The 25,638-nt window shown below is 36.6% G+C and overlaps 1 protein-coding gene across 1 annotated transcript in view; it reads left to right on the top strand.

Moving 5' to 3' along the window:
• Positions 1 to 25,638, top strand: part of LOC108718825 (probable assembly chaperone of rpl4) — a 240,769-nt gene that overhangs the window by 54,907 nt on the left and 160,224 nt on the right. The window contains exon 8 of the mRNA XM_018267301.2: positions 13,305 to 13,373. Within this exon, the coding sequence (XP_018122790.1) occupies positions 13,305 to 13,373 (69 nt within the window). The remainder of the gene's footprint in view (positions 1 to 13,304; positions 13,374 to 25,638) is intronic.

Consider the following 25,638-nt stretch of genomic DNA (forward strand, 5'->3'; position numbering starts at 1 on the left):
CAATGCCATAGAGATAACTTGGTGATTCAGTTGCCGTACTGAATTATGCTAAATTGCAATTTCTAGCAAAGCTCTTAGGGGTGCAGAAAGGGATGTGTTAAAAACATGTTCCTATACAGAAGCAGTCAAAGCAATTGTCTAGTACTGTAATGGCTCTAAATCCAAACGTGCATCCAACCTGCATTAAAGATGGTTATTTTGACTTAATTGGGACATACATCTGTAGTATGAATGACTCCATAAACTGTATTTAAATAATACTTTAATCCATATAAGAATGTTATAAGAATGCAATTTTTGTTCCTTGTTTGTTTAATAGCATTGATTTTTTTAAAGTCTCCTTTAATTAATTTGTGGCTGCAAACCCAGCCTATTTAGCAACCTACTAGAACAAGGTACGCCTTACCCTAAGGACCAAGCTGTGACTTATAGGGCTTAGCATTTATATTCCTAGACACACTGGTATATTTAACCTCTCACTGTGTATCTCCAGAGGTCAGGAAAATAACAGCAGGGCCACTCATCTTGCAAAATTGTAAAGCCTAAACCTCTTAAACAAGAGATGCTTTTGAATTGCTCATTAGTGACAAATACCATACTACACATTTGTCTTCTCTTAATCTGCGATGTTCATTTAATTTCCTTTCTTTCAGTACAGGAAATGACCATTTTATATATTTATATTTTATAGTTTGGTAGTTGGGGCTTCATCCTAGTTCCCATCTAATTGTAGAGCTCAGAACTTCTAGATATGTTCTTGCATCATAATACAGAAAACCACAATTTTCAACCAACTAATCTTTCTCTAAACCTTAAACCTTTGATTTATACTTGTAAGGGATCTTGTAAGAGAAGAAGGCGATAATGGCGCAAGTCCTTCAGGTGATGACTAGTATTGTGCGGACAGGAGCCAAAATAGGGCAACAAAGGTACAGAACAGAGATCAGGGTGACAAGGGTAAAGAGTCAAAGTTTGGCAGGATAGAGTCGCAGTGGGCCTGGAGATCAGGACCAGAATAGGACAGAATGGGTGGAGAACCGGTGATAGAAAGGTGTGAACATAGAGACCAGAACTGGAACAGGATGGTGCAGGCGAGGAGGTAGTCACTTGAAGTAGTGGGACAGTGCAGACAAAGAGGCAGTGACAGGGAGAAGACTGGAGCAAGTCTAGAGCAAGAACAGGACTAAGCAGGGACAGGGTGAGAACAAGGGCAGGACAAAGAGCCGAACAAGAGCCAGATGGAATAAATGGAGATCACTTGCTGGCTAGTGATGGGCGAAACGGCGCCGGCATCTCGTTTTTGACGCCGGCGCCCGTTTTTGATGCCGGCGCCCGTTTTTGGCGCCGGCGCCCGTTTTTGGCGCCGGCGTCCATTTTTTGGCGCCGGCGTTCCATTTTTCGCGGCGAATTTTTGCCGCAAATTTTTGCGCCTGACGAATAAATTTGCCCATCACTATTGCTGGCTGCTCTCCTGGCCCAATGGTTAGGGAGAGTAGCCAACAACCAAGAGGTCCTGGATTCGAGTCCCAGCAGCCCCTTACAATACTACTGGCTTGTCATCTTAAATTCAAAATTCCACCCCACACTGAATACTCCCTAACCTACAGTATCACTTGCGTGTTTGTCCTACAGGTTAATGGGTTGCTGAGACATGTAGGTTTGCAACAGCTGAAATGTTAAGCTCCTGTACATCTTTATATATATCTTAATGCTGATTCATTTGGCTAGTGACTTCACATAACCTAGCTGGCTCTCCACTTTGTCTCATACCTTCTTATCTACTCAATTATTAAGCTTGCTTTGAGGAGGGTGCTACATACTCCTCAAGGCACCGCCATACCTTATCATTAAACAATTTAAACATTTTTCTGAAGAAAATGCCATCGATCCATTACTGTAACTGAAGAAATTCTGCAAAACATTATTCAGCTGTGAAATGCACAGTGCAGCCAAATTGCTTTTGTTCACACAGAACCAGCTTCATTACTGGAGAATTGCTAATGTTCAACTGTTTTCCATCTGAGTTTTGCAGCTTAAAGTAGATTTTCCTATCCCTCTGTTCTTCCCCTGCGCACGTTTAAAGTGCTGAAGTACAGGTGAAGGTATTCTTCAATTACAATAAATTCTACAGGTTAGATTAATATTTCAAGATAATGCAGAATGTCTTTACAAGACGCTTTGAAGTGCTGGATGCCTCATTGTGTTGGATTTCTGCACACATTAATCCAGATCAAGGTGAAGATGTCATTTCCTAACAAGACTTTTGTATAATGTCATTTCTGATAAAACTTTGAAAGGCTTATAAGTATGTTACAATTTTTTTCAGCATTATATACTTTGTCCCTTTTAATACATTTTCTAATCTTTCTCACTTGCCTATTTATAATATATGCCAGGCTGCTTCTTGGTCTTTTAATCTTCAAACAAGGCCTACTGTTTCGAGTGCAGTGTAGTGCTCAAAAAATGTTTCCATTTATGCCCATGTAAAATAACACTCGGTTGAGCAGACTTCCACTCTGACCTATCAGATGTTTTTATAGGTCCTGGTAGCATAATTCACATTTTTAAATAAAAGCCAAAAAGTCTGATTATGTAGAAGCAATGTGGTTGTTAGGGATGCAGATTATCAAACAGTGGTGTATGCGAAAGCTCTGCATAGTTAGATTTGGAATGCTTAACTGAATTGAATCTAAGCTATTAAAGGAGAACTAAATCCCCTTTAGCAAAAGTCCCACTGCCCCCCTGCCTTCCCTGCACAGTGTTACCCCTGAATTGTCCCCCCCCTCTAGAAATACTGACTGCACATCCAGAATCAGCGCAGCGGAGCTCACTGGCTCCATCTTTGGCGCTTCGGTATTCTTCGTAAAGTGAGCAACATATTGGTGAATGCACAGTTGGAGCAATCTTCCGGTTTGTGCCTAGTAACGGAAATTGCTGAATGGAAGAAGACTCGAAGAATACCAAAGCTCCGGAAGATTGTGTTCGTGTGCTCCGCTGTGCTTACTCTGCATGTGAGTTCAGCTTTTCTAGAGGGGACACAATTCAGGGGTAACACTGTGCAGGGGGGAGGCAAGGAGGGGGGGGCAGTGGGGACTTTTTACTAAAGGGGGGTTTAGTTCTTCTTTAAGTGGTATTGTGAACATAGTGCAAGACTGATTGAAAGAGAGGCAGAGACCGGCGATCATTATGTAACCCTGTATTCAGGGTCGGACTGAGCTGATGTGATACCAGGAGAAAACCCAGTGGGCCCTGCCGGCCCAGGTCCACTTCCCTTGATTGCCACCTCCTCCTCATAGTTTGTTTGATGTGGCGTGCATGCACGGGTGGGGGGTAGACGTCAGGAGGAGGGAGGGCCCTGGTGGCTGCGAACAGGGCCCATGGTGGCGCAGTCCTGGTTGGCCCCCAATGCCTCAGTCCAAAGCTGCCTGTAGGATGCACCTAGGGGACAGTATGGAGCTAGTTTCTTAAAATAGAACTAAAAATGAATATGGCTAAAAAATCCAATTTTTTATATACTTAACTTATTGCACCAGCCTAAAGTTTCAGGCCTGTGGTTGCCTTGGGTTGGTACAGAAGGCCAAAACATAAAGTACAACATTTCTAGCTACTTCTTTCGTTAATCTTTAGTTCTCTTTTAAAGATGTTGGAGATTATCCATTCTCTTGGCTGCTGTACCCATTATACTCATCATTTGCCCCACAGTTACCTTATAAGCATGTAAGCATACCTTAATGGCCAAGGCATGGTTTGATGTCACCAGGGTAGGTAACTATCCTATGATTGTACAAAAGAGGCAGAACTGATACACATCCCATAACCTGCTCTTTGCTTTTATTCCTGTGACATATAATTACGTCAGCAGGATATAGTCTGTGCTTGGTGCTCTCAGGATCATTCTCTGATGGCCATGTCACATACAATAGATCCTTGTGAATAAAGCTATTAAAAATGGCCTTCCCTTAAACTAAACAGGGATTGTTTGTCCATATATTGCAATATATTCAAGCTGGCTGTGTCAAAGTCATCGATGGTCTGGCCAGTTCTACACTCACTTTTATCATACATATTTTTACAGGTAGCTTGTACTAGATCATAACTAAGATACTAAGATATAATTAATCTTTATTAGAGGCAAAACAATCCTATTGGGTTTATTTAACAGTTCAAATTTATTGTGCTTAGGCTAAAACGCTTTGAATATTAAATTTATCGAGTTTTTGAGTGTAAACCACCTTAAAACACCCACAAATGATGAAGGCAAAAAACATCTTCAAAAGGCAACTCTGCCATTGACTTCTTAATGACCTTGACAGGTTTTAGCTGTAGTATATTCAGATTTGGCTGTTTAGCAGCATCAGGGCATAACAAATCTCGAATAATTACGAGAGAGTAAGTGAAACTACCCCTTATCCTAAAAACCCCAGGTACTCATGCCCGGATTTGTGGAAAGGCCACCAAGGCCCAGGCCTAGGGTGGCAGGATTTTAGGGGGCGGCAAGCTGCCCAACCACACCCACATTGGTTCAAAAACACTAGGGATGTGCTGGAGTTACAATCATTTTTTTAAATTTCCAAAGCACCAATCCCTATTAAGGGGAGGGGACAGGGGCAGCAGGCCTAGGGGCGAACAATTTGTAAATCCGGCCCTGCAGGTCCTGACGATTCTGGATAACAGTTCCCATATCTGTATATATTACACATTTTTGATTAACCTGTTATATAATTATTGAACTGAGATGTATGCATTGCTTTAGGATTTGGTCAGCTGGAGTGTAAAGCAGGCCTATGACGAGAGCAATTTGGTTCTAACAATGAAAAATAAAAGCAATTTTCTGGATTTGATTTAAAACAAAAAGTTGTTCAAACTGAAAGAATAACCATATGAAATACAAGTACAAATCCATGTAGAGAAGTAGAGTTAGCATGTCCTAGGTTGCAGAGCCAAACTGAATAACTGTTTTGCAGCTTTATAAATAAATAAAAGAATACTCTTAAAAAGACCTGTGACTGCTGTTCAATCACCTCTGTGTGTAGAAGGATTGCAAACCTTTCTTCCAGAGATGTCACCCAGCATGATCCCAAATCAGTGCGGCAGCATTTTATTACAATTACTGACTTCTAACAGTGATATTCCATTAGGGTTTATGAGACTGCTGATGGAAAATGTCAATTGGACGAGCCTCAGAATCATATTAAATGTAGGGAAAACAATATGTAGTTGTCTGGCACATTATAAAATGGCAGGATAAATTAATATAAAACACATGATTGCTGTGATTAGGCTTTAATGGGTGTCATTTGTTGGGAGTGATATGTACATAAATACGTTGTCAGTTACGCTGTAGAGAAGTTTAAATCTGCTTTGCTAATCTGAGAATACACGTTTATTGTATTGTTACTTACTCTACAAAATAGAAGGTGATATACTGTACAATGTATGTACACCATCAGGCAAGATTTGTATACAGTGAAACCTCGATTTTAAGTACCCTGATTTTAAGTTTTCTTCCCACATTTCCCTGATTTTAAGTAATGTTTTCCTTAATTTTACATCAAACTTTTGTTCTGATTTACACAAAAACTGCTTTTTTCCCCTCTATGAATGTTATTTGTGAAATAAAGAGGTATAAAATACTAACCAGATGTATATTTTACCATGGTTCTGCATGTAAATGGTCAATTCCAATTAGTCTGCCCCTTATACAGTCCTGCACCAATCACTTATTGCTTTAGGTTGTGTATGTGACAGAGGGGCTTGCACATGCCCCCCCATAGTGTAACATTAATGCTGCAATGCTTAACCCTTGTTATTTACACAGTAAATATTGTATCTCAAAGTAAAACAGATTCCTGTACTGTATATCCTTTTAGTACTTGAAGAAAAAGTTACTTTAACACATTTCCCTGATTTTACATAATTTTTTCCTGGTCCCCTGAAAAAACTAAAATGGGGGTTCTATTGTATGTGAGAAAGTAATATGGTTGTTTATATGGACTTAAATATACCATGGATTTCCTATTTGTTCTGCTTGTGTCACAGATAAAGGGAAATTGGATGCATCATTATTATGTTTATATTGTGAGCAGAATGTCAATTCAAAAAAAAATTTTTTGACCCAATACAAGAAAACATAATTCTAAGCAATATGCATACATGACATATTTTCTATGGCTTTTAAGTTGGTTGTATATGTATTGCTATTAAAAGCAATGTTTGATCCTTTCTAATCTCTGCACTGGTGGCTCAGACTGGAGTCTTTCATGATTTTTTTTTTTTTTTCAATGGGTTTCGCTTGAAAACTCGATTAATTAGAGTTTTTGGGTTTTTCACCCCGACTACACTGATTCGAATTTTTTACATTCACGTTTTTTCATGAATTAGAAAACATAAGTTGTGAGTTCATTGGAGGTATAAAAAAATGTCACAAACCTCTAAAACTCAGTTAGAGATTTTCTGACATTGAATAAACACAGAATTATCTGTCAGACTACGGGCATCCTTGCAACAGAAGGATGGCAATCTGAGGGGCTAGGTGGCAGATAAGATTCAATGTTGATAAATGTAAAGTCATGCAACTGGGATGTGAAAATATCCAAGACACTTATACCCTTAATGGGACTGCACTAGGCAAATCCATAATGGAAAATTACTTTGGAGTCCTTGCAGATTATAAATTTGGCTGTAGCAAGCAATGCCAGTCAGTAGCTTCAAGGGCAAATAAGGTCTTGAGCTGTATTAAAAGGGGCATAGATTCACAGGAAGAGGGGGTTACACTGAGTGCTGGTATGGCCCCATCTAGAATATGCTGTACAGTTTATTGCTTAATAATAATTATTGAATTATAGAGAATCCAGAGAAGGGCAACTAAGATGGTAAAAGTTATGGAAAATCTTGGCTATGAGGAAAGATTGAGCAAGTGGGGCTTGTTCATGCTGCAGAAGAGGTGCTTAAGGGGTGACATGATAACTATGTATAAATAGATTAGGGGATCATATAATAATCTCTCTAATGCTTCATTTACCAGTAGGTCCTTATGGTTGACAAGAGGGCACCCATTCTGATTAGAAGAAAGGAGGTTCCGTCTAAATATTTGGAAGGGGTTTTTTACATTTAGAGCTGTGAAGATATGGAATTCTCTCCCTGAATCAGTCGTACAGGCTGATACATTAGATGTGATTGGATGGCTTTTTAGCAAATAAAAAGAATACAGGGTTATGAAAGATAGCTCATAGTACAAGTTGATCCTGGGACTGGTCAGATTGGGGGTTTTTTTTTACTTCCTCTGGATCATTTAGAACTTAGGCATTTTTTATATAGACTTGAAAGGTTGAACTTTGATGGATGTGTCTCTTTTTTTCAACCTAACTTACTATGTTAGATGGTGAAGTCTGACAGACCGTTCATTTGTCCAGTTTCCCAAGTTTGTGTTGGGTTGGTTGCCCAATCATTACTCCAGGTTTCAATTGCAGTGCTGTTTACATCACTCCAGCTGACACCTAACACTATCCATAGTCATGTTACGCGTTTGTAGGGTTGGTTGCCCTTAAAAAATGCTGCAAAAATGTATGAGGAGCCTCACACACTCCATTCATTCAGTTGGGGAGTTTAATAAATAGTAATAAATTCTAAGGGACCAAACAGGGGTGTATCCACATAGGAAGCAGACCCTGCAAGGGGACCCAGAAGGTATAGGGGCCCCATAAGGCCCTAAATAATGAGCAATTTCAACATACATTGGTAAAAAAAGGACATCCTATGATTATGTTGTGGGCCCTAACATTTAGGGGCCGATTCACTAACTTCGAGTGAAGGATTCGAAGGTAAAAAACTTCGAATTTCGAAGTTTTTTTTGGGCTACTTCGACCATCGAATGGGCTACTTCGACCTTCGACTACGACTTCGAATCGAAGGATTCGTAGTAAAAATCGTTTGACTATTCGACCATTCGATAGTCGAAGTACTGTCTCTTTAAAAAAAACTTCGACCCCCTAGGTCCCCATAGGCTTGACTAACTTTTTTTCATCGAAGGATATTCCTTCGATCGTTGGATTAAAATCCTTCGATCGTTCGATCGAACTATCTGCGCTAAATCCTTCGACTTCGTAATTCGAAGTCGAAGGATTTTAATTCCTAGTCGAATATCGAGGGTTAATTAACCCTCGATATTCGACCCTTAGTGAATCGGCCCCTTAATTTCTGTGGGGCCCAGTGACATCTAGTTACCCCAATGGGACCAGGTCTGTGGAAAGCCAGCACCACCAGTTAAGAAAACAGGTGTGCAGCAGAACAATAACATTGCAACCATAAAAAATGCTGACAGGTCTATTAATATCGCCTACAAATATTTCCTCCTCCTCTTCCTCCCCATTAGAACTGCTTTTATAGAGACAATTCTTGAAAAAAAGTAAGAATAAAACAATAATATATTTCATTGAAAATAATATATATATATATATATATAAAAAGGAAAGGCTTCGATCTCTAAAGGAAATGCCATTGGCATGAAAAATGTATCTAAAGGGACAGATGCGTTAAATCTTAACAGCCCAGTAAATATGTGCGCCGTGGGTAAAGCCACATTGCATATTATGCAAAATTATATATCTATTAAAATGCATTTAATTTATATTTTTCTATCATTTTATCACATGGATTCTTTGTTTAATATTTTTGATGGAGCTGTTCCTTTAGATTTGTTTTTTTTGACATTGACATTATTTTAAATTTCCACCTGTTGCTGTGCTCTATTATAGCAGCCTAGCTACAGAATAGGGCACTACACTTGGGCTTTCTAAGTCTCCCGAGGTTGATTAATATTCAGAAGTACCCTGCTTTTCTCAGTGTGGAGTTCAAAACTGTCCTTGGTGAGTTGGCGAGAGATGAAAGTTCATACAGTAGATACTGGGCCTTGCAAACTCTCTTTGTGCTTGAGTGCCGTTTTGATGTGAGTGCATTCATGTAATTGCTAGGTTAGACTTCGGAAGTTGTGTTTATTTAAAAATATTCTTACTGCAAACAAGTGTATCCTTATCATTTACTCCCTCCTGTGTTGAAAACAGAGCTCTGTTTCTGCTATTGGCACAATGCGGTGACCTAAAGCTCCAGCCCTCTCCTGTAACTAACGATGCCTCATTGATTGAAAAGCACTCGAAATGTGAATTCATCTCTTCAAAACTGCACAACAAAAGCAAGTCCTCATTTTAGACTCAAATCTCCGTCTCCCACAGGTCTAAATTAAGTGCTCAAATTAAATGAGCGCCTAAGGCTTTTAGTACCTAATCTCTACAATTTAGAGCAGAGAGAACGATCCTGTACAATGTAACGGTACTTAACCATTTCAAGTTTACTTAACCTTAAATAGCTATGGTTAAATACTAGTATCTGATGTTGGCACTTTTTTGAACCCTAGAAGAAACAGAACGCAGAATGCATGAAATGCAATAGGAGTTTGTTATTGTGTATAGACATGCTCTGAATGCGTGCATGGATGTCTGTTGTTTTATTTTCTGGTATAAATCTTTCTTCTGTGAATTGTATGAACATACTGTAAATATCCTGTAAGCTGTTCTTTCCATAATGATTCACTTGAAAGGATATATCTGAATATAGTCTAGACACAGACACACCGGCACTGCAGTAATTCCATAACTTTGCAAGTTAGAAAGAAAAATGGAAGCAGTGTAACTGAAAAAGAAGCCATTTCTCCCCCCGCACATTAAAAGTTAATCTATAAATAAAAGTAATTTCACTATTCATGTTTTCCTTTCTGTTGAGCTGAATGGAAATCCTGCTGTTTAGTAAAATTCTTGTTTGGTAACTTATATCAAAAAAGTGGATTTCTGACCGTTTACCACAAAATTCTGCACAGTTTGCATTTGAGACAGGTCGCTGAGACTTTGTAATGCTTTGCAGCCTAACAAAATTACCAACAAGACTCTGCTTTCATAATGACCCGCAGAGCTGGGTAGATACTGCTTAGCACAACATTTGCAAGTCATAGGCTATTTACCACCAACCTTATGTTCTTTTCCCTGGTGCACCGTGAACGAAAAAAAAAGTTTGTTTGCTTATTTTTCAGAAATGTAGTTTTGTGTCCCTGATGTACAGAAAATCTATGCTTTAGCAATTGTCATACTATAATACATTTGCTTTGGAAGAGATAGCAAATGTATTACAAATAAACTTGCTTTCCCAGTAAGAATAACTGGGGAAAAAAGATACTTTAAGGGGGTTATTTCTCAAAGGTCGAATTTTCGAATTTATGTAATATTTTTTTTTTACTTTAATAAATTCTAATGTACTCACAAATCGAATGGGAGGTTATTTATGAACAAACTTGAACGTCTAGTATTCGATCGAATAGTCCCGACCTGAAAATTTAAATCAAATTTGATTCGAATCGAGTTTTCCTCTGAAAAAAAATTTGAATTTCAGGAAGGCAATTAACATATTCAAATGGTTCAATGGATCTCGCCATTGACTTGTAAAAGAACTCGGCAGGTTTTAGGTGGCGAATATTCTTATTAGAACTGTTTCCATGGTCGAGGTGTAATCAATCTCACATTCAAATTTACATTAGAATCAGTGCCTTTAAATTTGTATTTGTGAGTTTTGACACAAAAAATCGAAAATTCAAATTCGAATTTACCATTTGAACCTTAATAAATCTGCCCCTTGCCATGTCAGTGCTGTAAAGTTGCTAAAAAAGTCTCGCTTTATGAAAATTCTTGGTTTTAGAGATGCATTTGTAAAGCTGTCGAGAAAGTAATATACTTTTTCAATACAGACATAACTAATAAAACTTGATCAGATCTGGCTATTTTGCAATTCTGTTAAACCACAAGGGATTTGATATATGTTTATTATAGACACATACAATTTTCTTACTGTACTCATCGATAGACTTATGCCAAATAATACAGTTTATTTTTGTAAAATTGGATACACACTTTTAGAAATATATCTCTTCATCATCATCATCAGCAGCACATTTCAGACTGTATTGTTTGTTATCATGCCAGGGAAGTCAGACTTATCAAAATTGGAATTTTCTAGTTTTCTTTGAATTTAAAAAGGACTCAAAACTCCCATTTGTGCTGAAAACTCAGTAGCTCAGAAACATGAATAAACATTTGAACATAGTGAAATGGCATTCTAGTCTTTACTTTCAGTGAGTCTGTCATATTTCAAATTGAAAAATAACTTGAATTTTGAGATTTCAACTTCTACTTCATGAATTTCGTCAGGTGTTTGATGCTGCTTTTTTTTCTTGAATATTCGAGTTTCTGGAAACTCAGGTTAGAATTTATTTTTGCCACAAAAATCTTGAATTGAGGTAAGATGCCCATTTGAGTGATGAAATAAATGTTCTTCATTTTTCTCTTCAACTAACTAGCCATCATTTATCTGGTGATGTCACTGAAATGTTGCCTGGACAGTATGTTAGGTAGACTATACAGGACTTACCCAATTGATATAAACTTTGTTTTTTTATAGAAATTTATGCTTTTGTTTACCAACATAGCATTGAATTGATTGAAAATTACAGCCAATATATTGGCATTGTCAAAACATTCATTTTATTTTATATGTCTATTTATATGACTCTACCTTCATCAAAAAAATCCTCCATTTGCAGAAAACCCAGCTCTGCAGAATTTTTCAATTCTGCCTGTCAGTTTTTAATAATAGTCAGTGGAAATATTAACCCATGCTCTTCTTAGTGTAGCTGAATTGTAAGAATTTTTTCTCTAACCACCGAAGCTCTTAACGCAAGAGCACAGTAGGGATGAGTTCTGCTGATTGTGTTGGCTAGTCCATCAAAGATTGTTTTCCAGCTTCCTGGTTCTTTGTCAGGTTTTGTATAGCTTTGGATCTTTGTACTCATCCGTGATGAAATTTGCACCAATCATTCAAGCACTGACAACATGGGATGTTATGACGTTATAAAAACATATTAAGCGTTACTATTATTTAATTATTTTAATAGAAACAATGTTATCATTTGTATTGTATTTTTTTTAACATTGCTTAAAAAAGTTGTGACTTTAAGGTTGTGATCCACACTGATCTACAGTTGCCTCAGAGTATTCTGTGGCTTCAGTGGACCTCATCTGCATGAATACTGTAGCTTCCTCTTTTTTTTCATACTGTTAATTTACAGGAGGCACCTAATCCATGGCACATTAATCCTGTTGTCAAAACAATGTACATGTCTTGCTGAGAAAGCTTGGAAAAAGGTCAGTCAGCCCACTCCTGGTGACCATTAAAATGATTGGGTGGCATTAAGAACATCAAGCTAATTAATTCAGGGTCTGGTTCAAATAGTTGCATGGTGAGAGTTACTATTTATATAATCTGGTTGTCTTTAGACATTTGCTGTAATTAGTTTCCTCCTAAATTAAAACTTGAAGGGTAATGCCATTTGCCATTCTCATTAAATACTTATGACTAAAACCAAGCAGATGGTGGTCATAACTATTTGTTCCACGTGTTACATAGGCAATTTATTATGCACACACTCTCGCTTATAGACACAAGGCTAACTGCAGCACTGGCTTTTACTGTAGACTTTGACATTTTTGCTGTCTAAGAATATATCAAAGTCCCTCAAGAAATTAAAGGCATCAGCGATCACAATATCTTCCAACTGTGTATTGCCAAGCTTCACTTCCCTTACCAGGAAGAACACTCCATTCCTCTATCACAATGTCCTATCACAAGTGCCTTTTCTCTAGAGGAAACAACATTGATAGTCTTGTTTAGTTCTTCCATTCCCTTTGCCTCTTTAGTTGAACGTCTCTGTACTCCTTCCAGTTTATTAATTTCTTTCTTAAGGACTGAACCCAAAGTTGCACTGCATATTCCAGGCCTTAGAGGCGATCAAAATGCGCCAATTCAGTTTTTTCTTCTTTTTTTTTACGGAAGCGCGCAAGAGAGACAGACAGACAATGCTGTTTTTTAAGGCAAGTGAGAGATAGATATTTCTGGATTCTGTTGCAAAAGGAAGTACCTTTATATGTTCCCACTCCTCTGGCCTACACACCCACACACACACATATTCACAATGAGTTTAGCATGCAAGAATGATATGAATGAATGCGCCTACATAATAACATTTTGTGTTCTTCCATCAAGGAAGAATATTGGGCCAGCTTTTCTCATTTGTGTGCAGATGTGTACATCCAGAATTCTTTATTGAAATAATTGTAGATTTTCTTTTGTTGATTGTGTTGAATACTAACTTGCTCTAAATGTCATTGCCTGCTTATTATACTTTCTAATAATAGTATCTTTCCCTCCAGCCTGCCTTACCGCCATATGAATCCAGAATCACTACAGCAAAATTACTGACAGAAGCAGAAGAATTTGAGGTAGGTGTTCGCCTTCACATCACAGTTTCTAAGCAGAATGTGGTACTATATTGACATATTTTGTTATCACACTCTGCTTCTATATCATTAGTGATGGGCGAATTTATTCGCCAGGCGCAAATTCGACGCCAGCGAATAAATTCGCGAAACGCCCGTGAAAATTCGCCTGAAAACATTCGCTTGCGTCAAAAAAAATTTCACCGCGACGAAAAAAAACTGACGCCGGCGTCAAAAAAAACGAGACGCCAGTGCCGTTTCGTGAATTTTTCCGGCGGAGCGAAACGGCGCAAATTCGCCCATCACTATATATCATGATTGTCAAACTCAGGTCTGGTTATCCTCAGAAATGGGCTGTTTTAGTGTGCTGGGAGTTGGGGTTCACAGGCTGTTGAGTGATGTGTGTTACATATTTGTTTTGTTTTATCCTTTTTTTTTATTGTCAGTAAAATTGTTCATACATTTCTGTTTGTGTTTCTGGAATATTTGATTTATAATGGACAAGTCATGCCTGTTTGTTATAACTAGGTAAAGCACTGCATATCTTGTCGGTCCTATATAAATAAATGATTATGATGATGATGATCGCCTTATATGGCAATATTACTGGGGAAAAAAAACACTATCGCTCGTCATGCCTGCATTCTACATACACAGTGGGTCAGTGCAAGATAAATTCACATTCTAAATAGCTGTCTCCATGTCATGTTAAAAGGTAAACAAGAAAACTGCAGGAACCACATTTTTAAATTATATTAATATCACTTATTATTATTGAATTTCTACCAAAAGAATTTCTATATCCTGCTGTGCAATAGGCTATAGTACAGTCACTGTAAATAAGCTTCAAAGGGATTTGCATTATTATTTTTCTATCAGCCCATATATCCACATGTATAACAACATTGCTTTATAAGTGAACAGTATTATGCTTTGTATCATGCAGTTCTTGCTTTTCCCTAAGAAGTTGCCAAATACCATTGCTTGTTCCCTTGCTTTGATATTCCTATTTTTATTGCTGTATTAAAAAGTGACAGATAAACACTGTTCTCTTGAAGAAGCCACTATTGTTATTACATTTGTATAAATCTGAAAGGGTTTACACTTAAGATTTACACATTAAGTGGTGTCGTGGCAGCAACCATTCGGGATAATTTACACACACCAGTAGAGCAAAAGGAAGAACCCATAGGTCAAGGTTTAGTAAATATTTCTTAGTAGCAGTCTTAACATATTAGTAAAGTAGTCATACCTAGTGATGGGTGAATCTGTTTCGGTTTGCTGAAAAATTTGCGAAACACATTGAAGTCAATGGGTGGAAAAATAATTTTGACGTGTAACAAAATTTGATGCAAGTGAAAATTTTCCACAGGAAGTTCTCCTTTTAAAGATATAAAAAAAACAAGGCAAACTTTGAATGCAGAAGGTGAGACATAAATTGTAGTGGGGGCTTTAGCACATGTCAAACTGACTTATGAATTGGAAGAATTCTGTTATGCTTTGTTAGTGCTATTTTTTAATCCTACTGTTTGTTGTGACAGTTTTTAATAGTAACATTTATATAAAATATGGAAAATGTAAACAAAAACATTTTTAGTTCCATTCTGCTTATTTGGGGGTAATAATTTTCACATTCCACACCACATTTTTATGTACAGTAGGTGGAAAATGTGACGGAGGGAATTAAAAATAACAGTGAAGAGATGTCATTATAATTCTTGCAATGAATTATATCAATGTTTAAAATTCATGTTCTCCAACATGCCTGAAAGTAAAACTTAGACCATGCCTCCATTCCACCCCTTTCCTGTCCATGATTCAAGGTTGTCCTACCTAAAAAGGGGCACTTTTTTTTTTTTAAATAAATTGTTTGCTTTTACCATTATATGTAAATTGCTAAGTGTAGCCAAACCAGACAGAACCAACTCTTTGGTCTCATTTGTTTTGAGAAAGCATCTTCTAAAGCTCTAACATTTTTTGCTTTATATACAAAATTCTGTGCCATGTATGATAACCTACCTGTTTTACAAAATATTCTTCATTCCTGTTCAAAGACGATTTCCTTTTGTCTGTGAGAGTGCACCTATTTATTTTTTCCTTTATATACGTATAAATTATATTACATGCATTCTCTTTTTTGTTTTATACATTCAGCTAGTAAATATGAATTACCCAAGGTTTCATTTTATAGTGCCATTTGGAATACTCAGGAGAGTCATAAGCAGCCTCTATGATCAATCACAAGCCTAAGCTTTTTAGAGGATTAGAAAATCATGTATATTATGTAACTTTATACTTCACCATAACATTGTCACATTAAATAAACTGCCATATTTTATGACTATAAAGTAGCAGAGGAGAATGCTGTTTCCTAACATTAATTGATTTAACTTTTACTATGATGATTTATATACAATTCTGTTTTATTATGTATTGATGGTGCATTTATTACCCTTGCAGTCTTAGAAACCTTAGCAAATTTACATTCCACAAAGAAATTTTATTTCACTTGTATTCCCCTAGGCACTTTAAAATGAATCTACACATAAGATACTTAAAAAAAAAAGGGGGGGGGGCATATAACATCTTGGAAACTTGTGTGGACGGGAAGTGGAAGTTTGTAGGCTACTTTTGGAGGGTTCATTATAAAAGTTGTAAAGTTTAAATGTGTAAAGTTTTTGTTTTCCACCACATATATCCCCTATCGTAGTAAACTCATTAAACTTGTCAACTTGTCAAACCAAGGTATACAAAAAACATTGAAACAAAAAGTTTGACTGGAACAAGTTGGCAAACATCTATTTATTTGTACCCACAAACTCCTTGCTGTGGCTTTTATGTTTCCTGCTGTATGAAGGTTTTTTTTAGCAGTCTGTCCATTTTCCTGAAAGAATTGCTGACTTTCCTTATAACAACACCAGGGAACTCCAATATTTCAGACTTCCTACCACTGTCCCTGTAGCTGACAATAAGGGTTGTGAAGACTGTTATGAGTCCAGCCACAGATGTCTTTGCACAGTTGACCTAATCAGTATTCGGTGGAAGGTGGTTTGGTTCTAAGTACAGTTTCTAATCAATGAATTACTATTTTATAGGCAATGTGACTTCGCAACAGAGAAAATCTTCTTCAATGTAAAACATAAGCATGACCTGTTCACATAAACTAGAAAAATGTTATAGGATTTTCTGAAATCTTGCTTAAAACACTAGTATATGTACCTACTAACAATCAGAAATTCTTCTTCTCATATTGATGTCTCAAAAAATCCTCTGTCAGACTGTGCAATACCTGAATCTTAATGATTGGCTCTAATCCCAGACTTCCTCGCAATGCACATGTTCTTTAGATATGTATCCAAGAGACAACTCTCAGTAACTAACTCATTGATCTATTTCTCACTCTGAAATTTAGATTCACGTCTTCACAAGCTCGAAATATCAATAGCAAGGGATCGCCCGTGTGTGTTTCCTTAACATGCCTCAATGGGATTTTCTCAGCGAGGAACAATACTATAAGTTATCTAAAAATGGTTATCAAAAAATGTCTTAAAGGTGAACAAAATAGCATTACTTATAAAAAGCTGATTTCTGCAAAAGTGTCCCATGGCAGGATCATTTAAAAGTAATTAATTCTGAATTTATTATGGAACCTTGTTTATATATATATATTTGTACAGTTCATACTTTGAAGAAGGTGCTGTTTTGAGGCATAAAATATAAATATAAATAACACTTTAAGAAGAACCATCATCATATTAGATTCTAAACCATCAGTATGGGGTTTAATTGTGGGAAAGTAAATTCTGACCACTGGAATTTTTATTAATGAAAGAAGACCTTGGAGAAATCATTCAGAAAGTTCAAGATAAATTTTCCAAATATGAGTGCATAATTAACTGCCCTTAAAGATAATGGCACTGACAAGAAGTTTACTGGAAAAAGTTATTAAACTTTATATTGGATTTAATTTGATTTGGTGTGCATTTACTTTTCATTTAGGAGCTTAGGAACTCTGTTCATTCTAACTTTGTGCATTAATATTCTAATATTTTACTGCGCTTGATTAATTTAGGATTATTATTATGATGGTGAAAATTATATTACTGGCTTTTGAAAATAACAAAAAAAAATCAATTATAAAGGGGTTTTATGCTTATCTGTTGTAAAATTTGAAAATAATTTTACACAGAGAATTAAACCGTGATATACTTTATTTCCCTTTAAGATAACTTGGTTTGCTTATTCATTGTAGTCTATAGATATTATATCACTGTGACAGCTCCTACTCATCATATAAATAAGTACATCACCATAGTTATAGCCTTGAAAGCCCACATGATGTTTTCAACATGAGGAGCCACTTTTTATTTTGTTTTGTAAATTCCTCTTCTCACCAAAAGTTGCTTCCTCGGGTAGTTTGGCATGTTTATTGACATATATCGGTAGTTAGTGTGGACGGCACAGAAAAGATCCTTTTCCAGTTAGTCACTTGTGGGCATTTGGCCTGAATTTACACTAGTTTTACACTAACATGTTAAATAGAGGTTCATGATGCTGCATCTGCATGCTGAGGTGAATTTAGAAAGCATCATAAAAGTGCCTTTTAGAGTTGTTCTACTTTTGATATTTTAATAGTTCATATAAAAAAAATAAACATCTATTGACAATGGTTTTATCAAAAGAGTTAAAAGAGAACTAAAGCCTAAATAAAGAAGTAGGCTACAAATGTTGTACATTATGTTTTGGGCTTCTGTACCAGTCCAAGGCAACCACAGCCCTTTAGCAGGGAAGACCTGTTTCTCCAAAGATGCCCCAGTAGCTCCTCGTCTTCTTTTCTGCCGATTCACTGCACATGCTCTGTGCTGCTGTCACTTACTGAGCTTAGGGACCCACTCACAATATACAGTACACATAGAATATAAATGTCACATTATAAGACATTACAGCACAGAAACCAGTACAACTAGCATGATAATCAGCCTTGTAGCATCAGCTTATATTAAAGTCCAACCTAATTTTCTGCTTGATAATTAGTGACAACCCCTAAGCTTAGCTTCTCAACAGCTGCTCAGAGCCCACTGAGCATGTGAGTGTCGCAGACACTTTCCAAGATGGTGACCCCCTGTGTGACAAGTTTGAAATCCTGGATCATTGCTGCTGTTGAGAAGCTAAAACTTTAGGCTGGTGCAATAAGTGCAGTATATAAAATATTGCATTTTTAGCCATTTTAATTTTAAGGGTTTGCTTCTCCTTTAAAAAGCTTGATGTGAAACTTCCTGTTCATCAAGAAGAATCCTTTTTCTACATCAATCCAATGTATGCACATTAATATAATTAAACCATATTCATGTGATCACTTCCTCTTTAATATAAATAGAGTGATCATATAAAATCTGTTGCTTACTATCCCTTGCATTTTAGTCTGAGTGCAAAATGAGGCTCATTACCTACTACTGTTTAAATCATGACCTGTTTAAGGCATGCTTAATGGCTTTTCCATTGATGGAATACTTGTGAGCATGGATAGAGCTGTGCTTTAGCAGATGTTCACTGTGATTTGATCACCAGTGCACCATGTTCTTCTGGTCGACATATGAGTTGCCCACTGTGGCGCCTGTTCGCAATCTGCTGACAGCATGGTTTTCTGTCTTTGCGTGCTGAGTTGTAAAGATTGTTTCGTGCTGAGTAAATGCATAATCATTCTCACCCCAGCAGGAATAGGGCTGCTCGGAAGTGTCAGGTGGTGACCAGCTGAGGCGTATAACATAGGAGAGCATTGACGGTGGGGAAAAAAGTAATCATGATCAAGCAACTAAACCGTTTCCCTTGTATATGGTGCAACAGTTGTCTTGATTTTGAAACGGGAACTGAACTTTACTTTTTGATAATTAAGATCGCCATAGGAATGCTTTTATTATTCTCTTGAGTAAGAAAATTGCATTGTTTCAAGATGTGTGATTGTTGAGTAAACAAGTGTGCCCAAAATTAGCATTTATTTTAAATTCTGTTTCCAATACTCAAAAACAGATTTTTCCATAATAAGTCAATATGACTTCTCTAAGCAGATTTCTATATTGCATATTAACCTAAAACATTGTATTATCTATTTAGAAGTACCGCTGTTTATTGATCAGCCTGTTGAGCTTGATTCATTCCCTAAATAGTACAGAATAGCAAATCATTCACATGATTCTATTTCGTTCAACTGTGTGAAGGATCATATTTGCATTCCAAAAAATATCCCATTTATAAAATAGTTGTTTTTATTTTATTATAACCTGTTAATTAGTGTTTTCCAGTTTTTGTTAATCAGTATATACCATTTTTCATATAAATTATATGTAAGATTAGTTTAATGGTAATAAATTAAAATCATAGTAATTGATTATAACCACTTCTGCATGCACTAACTACAGAATTAAGTAAAAAGAGGAAAACAGTTTGAGTTAAGAAAAAGACATTAGACTTGGGACTACATGGGATGGAGTTTACGGGTTCCATTTCTTTGACGCAGTAAAAATGAGCTTCAGGCTTGCTTAGGAAGCATTTTGAGCCCATGTGGTTATAAACAAAATGTAGTACTTAACAGCGATAACATTTTATTTCTGTTCAGCAGAGAAATCATTATTTTGTTCCTCACTTAATACTCTCATAAAATACAGCGCATATATATATGCTAACACAAAAACATGTTTAACCTTCTCTCATAAGAAAAATGGTTAAAATCTGCACCTTTCATTGGTTCACACCCTGTTTTAAATATTCTTTTCTATACTTTCTGCTGCTGAATCCCAACTAAAATGTCTGGGTCTTTTCCACAGTGTTCATTACATCTAGCTATACTTCTTACCTTTCTGTGGCACAGTCCATTCTTAAAATAGCAGCATGCGCTAAATCAATTTCTTCTTTGCTGTTGGAATCCTTCTTCCAGCTGTTTATTAAGTCCTACACAATTTAAAATGTTCCTCCTTTCCTTCAAGACCATTTACTTGGTGTCGCCATTATATCTTTTCTGTAATCTCTTGTTATACACTTGTTCACCTCTTGTGCCCCTCTTCATTATATACATATCTCTAGATCCATGTCATGACTAAGGTCTCTTTGGTTGAACCTTGTTATGTCTCCGTAGCCTTCAAGCATCTCATGTAACTGAGTTACATTATCTCAAAAACAGTTCTTGGTAATGGTGCCTTTGTACAAACAAGTACAATATACTGTCCTTTTTGTCTCCTTCCTTATGTTCATACTGCCTAGCACAATGTGAATGAAAAAAGAAAATCATATTATATTCTATATTAAAAAAAATATAGTCTGGCAATCCGAAAAACTGACCATGTAAAAAGAAAAATCTTTTAACAATTTATAATATGCTGTATTGTACATGTATCAGACATGTCATTTAGACTTATTATTATTAATAATAAAATGCCAACATATTCCACAGTACAAAAACTGATTGATACAGCAATATACCTTACAATTGCCCTAATATGAATATTTTGATTGTTTTCTTTAGCATCCCACAGAAATAATATAATTCTGATTTAGGGATTTTGAATTGAGAGACTTTAATAATAATTTAAATTTAGATTTCTCTGCCTTTGTCACAAGGTATTGACCCATTTTTTCTATAATTTTGCAAAAATTTAAGAATAGTTGGTCAGTACTTGTGATATAATGGACCATATTCTGTCTGAGGATATAAAAATAAATATTTATACTTTTGCACAATCGCCACTGTAGCCAATGCAGAAAACTGGAGTTCAAGCACTATATTCAGTTTGATAAGCAGGAAGCTTATCTCCAAAGTCAGATTTAAATGTACCAATGGCTGTGATAAAACTTTTATGAAATTCCCCATCTTTATGGTTGCAACCCTTTTCAAGGACTCGATTACACTACAGGTTTTAATCTGACTGCATTTCAATGAAGTGTTTGTAGTGCAGATATGGGATCTATTATCTAGGATTCTTAGGACCTTGGTTTTCCAGATAAGGGGTCTTTCCATAATATGTATCACCATCCCTCATAACCCATACCATAACTACAGTACCCAGTATCATTGTTTTTCCATCAATATGGATTCATGCAGCTTAGTTACCATTAAGGGGATTCTGTCATGGAAAGACATGTTTTTTTCAAAATGCATAAGTTAATAGTGCTGCTCCAGCAGAATTCTGCACTGAAACAGTTTTGCAAAAGAGCAAACATTTTTTTTAATATTTTATTTTAAAATCTGACATGGGGCTAGACAGACATATTGTCAGTTTCCCAGGTGCCCCCAGTCATGTGATTTGTGCTCTCATAAACTTCAGTCATATTTTACTGCTGCACTGCAATTTTGGAGTAATTTCAACCCCCTCCCTTTCTACCTCAGCAGCCTAACAATAGAACAATGGGAAGGTAACCCTATAATGGCTCCTTGCCACAAGATAACAGCTGCCTGGTAGATCTAAGAATGGCACTCAATATTAAAAGCCAGCTCCTGCTGCGACTCCTCCAGTTACACTGATAATAGCCTGCCTGAAGGCAGTTCCATACTAAAGTGCTGGCTCTTTCTGAAAGCACATGACCAGGCAAAATGATCTGAGATCGCTGCCTTCACACCAATATTACAAGTAAAAAAAATATATTTGTTGTTTGGTAGAGTGAATTATTTGCAGTAAAAACAATGTAATTTAGAAATAAAAACTACACCAAGCAGAAGCTACTGTTTTATTATTAAAGAGAAGGGGGATATCATAAACAAAAAAATGAACTCTCAACTTGAATGGTTTCTAATCTAAGAAAAAACTTGAATGTAAAAAACTCAGTCAGTGTAGTTGGGGTGAAAAACTCAAATTGATCGAGTTTTTGGTGAGAAAAACCCTTGCTAGTCTAGTGCCAGGTTTAGAGCATACATAAACAAAAGAAACATTGCTAAGTCACTGTGCCCAACTGCCCTGAACATCTATTAATTCTAAATAATCCTAATAGAAATTATATACTACCATGCTTAGTGCATACCCGAACAATGATCATAAAAACAATAATAAGATAATTTGAGAAAAAGGATTTTTAAAAACAGCAAGGGCAGATTTTTTAAGGGTCGAGTTGTGTTTTCCATGATACATTTTCAAAAATCGTATTTAGAATTTTTAGAGTATTTTTTAAAAAACTCAAATTTTTCGAGATTTATTTTACCCCAGCCCTGGAAATAGCTTGAATCCGAAAATGCACCATCTAAAACCAGTAGAGGTCACGTAGAACAGAGGTCCCTTGAACCATTTGAAGGTGTTAATAGCCTTCATAATGTTCGTGTTTTTCTCTGAGGGTTTCGCTCGAAAAATAGGTTAATTTGAGTGATTCAAGTTTTTTTTGCCGAAGCCGCAAAAAAATTGAGTTTTCGTACTGTTAACCCCGAATTCACTGATTGGACTTTTTTCCATTCAAGTTTTTTCATAATTAGAAACCATTCGAGTTGTGAGTTCATTGGAGGTCTAAAACTCTAAAATTCGACCTTTGATAAATAATCCCCTAACCTCCTCCTTTCAGTAGATTCCTAGATACTTAGAGAGCAGACTAAAGGTCCCCATACATGGATAGATCCGCTCGTTTGGCGATGTCGCCAAACGAGCGGATCTCCCTCCGATATGCCCACCTTGAGGTGGGCAATATCGGGCAGATCCGATCGTGGGCCCTAGGGCCCAACGATCGGATCCTAGCATTCTAAACGGGCGGTCGGATCGCGGGACCGCATCAACGAACAGATGTGGCCGCGATCCGACGGGATTTTTAAACCCATCCGATCGAGATCTGCCCAACTTTCGGCCAGATCTCGATCAGGGAAGCCCGTCAGGGGCCCCCATACACGGGCCAATAAGCTGCCGACACAGTCTGTCGGCAGCTTTTATCGGCCCGTGTATGGCCACCTTTAATCTTTGTTAGACAATAGTACTTTTACTACCACCATTTTAGTAGTTATCACAAATTCTCTAATCTTTCTATTATAAATGGCAAACTAAGATTATCAGATGTTAGACCCCTTAGTGTTTCAAACTCTGTCTTAGACCATAATGTTTATTGTGTTTATATAGACCCGGCATACATGGGTCCACCATATAAAATTCGTACTGTATTTCTTCAGAACAATTTATTTTTCTCTAAAGCAGTATCAGACTGGGACTGAAGCACTGTAGTCCTTTTTCTTATCTCCTGTTTGTAAGCATTTTGTTTAGGTTGTTTTTATTTATGACAGCCACTCTAATGTATTATATTAACTAATAGCAGAAGTATTGCTTGCCTGAAAAAACTTTCATAAGATTATGAATTATATGAACTGTCTACACCGTCTTGTCAACAAAAGCAATGAGCTGCCTTAATCTATGACTCATGAACCCAGCGTGAATAATGTTAGTTCATAATGTTGTTAATCTTTACTAATGCCCATGAATTCTTTAATATAAATGTTCTCCTTGAAAGATTAGTTTTATATCTATATTCTGACCATCTAAAATGATTTTAACATCCATCTAGGAAACATCTATTTAATTCCCAGTTGGTAATATATTTACAAAAATAAACTTTACAATAGTGTTTATAATGTGACACAATTTTATGATTTTGTTATTACTCTTTCAAGTGTACTACCATTCCATTAAAGTTTCTGTTGATTGAAATCTTTGAATCTTAAAATCCCTGATTCTAAAGCATGCATTAAAACTAAATAGGAGCAAGTACTTCAAACCTAATAGGTCGTAAACACTAAGCTCACGTGTATACACCAGAGGAGAAATGGCGACCTGTGGTCATTTCTTGTTCACCATCAGGCATGGGATCAGCCAGATCAGTGCAAAAGCATACTTAATTCTTTCTGTACCAAAATTCACTCTGTGTGTGCCCTATCAAACTGCCTTTCCATGCACACAGAAGGCATCTTCAACATGAAGAACCATTTTCATTACTTAAAATGAAAGTTTATTCCTTCAAGTCTAAATGTGTGTTCTCATGTTCTTTGTTCTTTTGAAATTCATTCAATGCAACGTGACTAATGTTCTGCTTGTTAATGAGAATAAGTGATTGTGTTGTTTTGCTGCGGCCTGGCTGAGTGATGTCAAGATTTTAATGTTAATTACACTAAACCACACTCTGCCTTATCTTCTGAACACACATCTGCTGCTGGCCGGGTGTACATGTCTTTATTTCTTATATTGGTTGTCAGTTTTAGGGGCCCAAGCCTAGCTCTTGAGCACCCAGAATATAATGCAATCTCTTTATCGCATTAACAGCCTGCTATAGTGGAAACTATTATATCATTATGGACCAGTAAACATCAGAAGTAAGGTGGAACTGATCAAGCAGCAGTTCTGCTTTATTTGCTCACCATTTCTGATGCAGAGATGGAGAAAGGTCACAAGATGCAGGCCATTTTGAAAGCAAGTTTTCAGGCTTTAGGTCTAATAGAATATTCTAGATGTTAACATTAAGAATGCTTTATTTTGCTTGTTTTCATTGTTCTTTCATCATAACACTGTATACTCTGTAGAATCTACAGAGTATACAGCGTTATTACCAAAGAACAATGAAAACAAGCAAAATAAAGCATTCTTAATGGTAACATCTACAGTGTAGATGTTTTAAATGTATTGCTCTCCTACTCTTTAATGGCTTCTTTAATGAAGTCACGATGAAGCAATTTGTCCTTCAACATTTATTTGTGTCTAGCAAAACATGCTGAAATAACAAACTTTCACTACAGCGACTTATCTCTCTAAAGTGCAAGTAAAAATGATTGTCTATATCTTTATATTTGCAGTTAACGCTGAGTGGAAAAATTGCAAAGCTGTCTAGTGAGCTTTTAATTTCTAGAATAAATACGGGTGATGATGAAGTTCATGATTCTGGGATATTGGGCCCATTGTTTTATACAGCAATACATGGCAGTCCGAAACTCTTCTTTTCAGTTGCACCCGATCAATTCAAAGTCAGGTTGGTGTAGAAAATAAACATCCACCACTTATCCATCATATATAGGGATGTAGCGAACGGAGGAAAAAATGCGACGAACGTCGCGAACCCCATAGACTTCAATGGGAAGGCGAATTTTAAAAGCTAGAAAAGACATTTCTGGCCAGAAAAATGATTTTAAAGTTGTTTAAAGGGTGCAACGACCTGGACAGTGGCATGCCAGAGGGGGATCAAGGGCAAAAATGTATCTGAAAAATACATTGTTGACACAGCGCTGCGTTTTGTGCTGTAAAGGGCAGAAATCACACTACGTCACTCAGGT

Source organism: Xenopus laevis, chromosome 6L (assembly GCF_017654675.1).
Source record: "Xenopus laevis strain J_2021 chromosome 6L, Xenopus_laevis_v10.1, whole genome shotgun sequence".
NCBI classification, from domain to species: Eukaryota; Metazoa; Chordata; class Amphibia; order Anura; family Pipidae; genus Xenopus; species Xenopus laevis.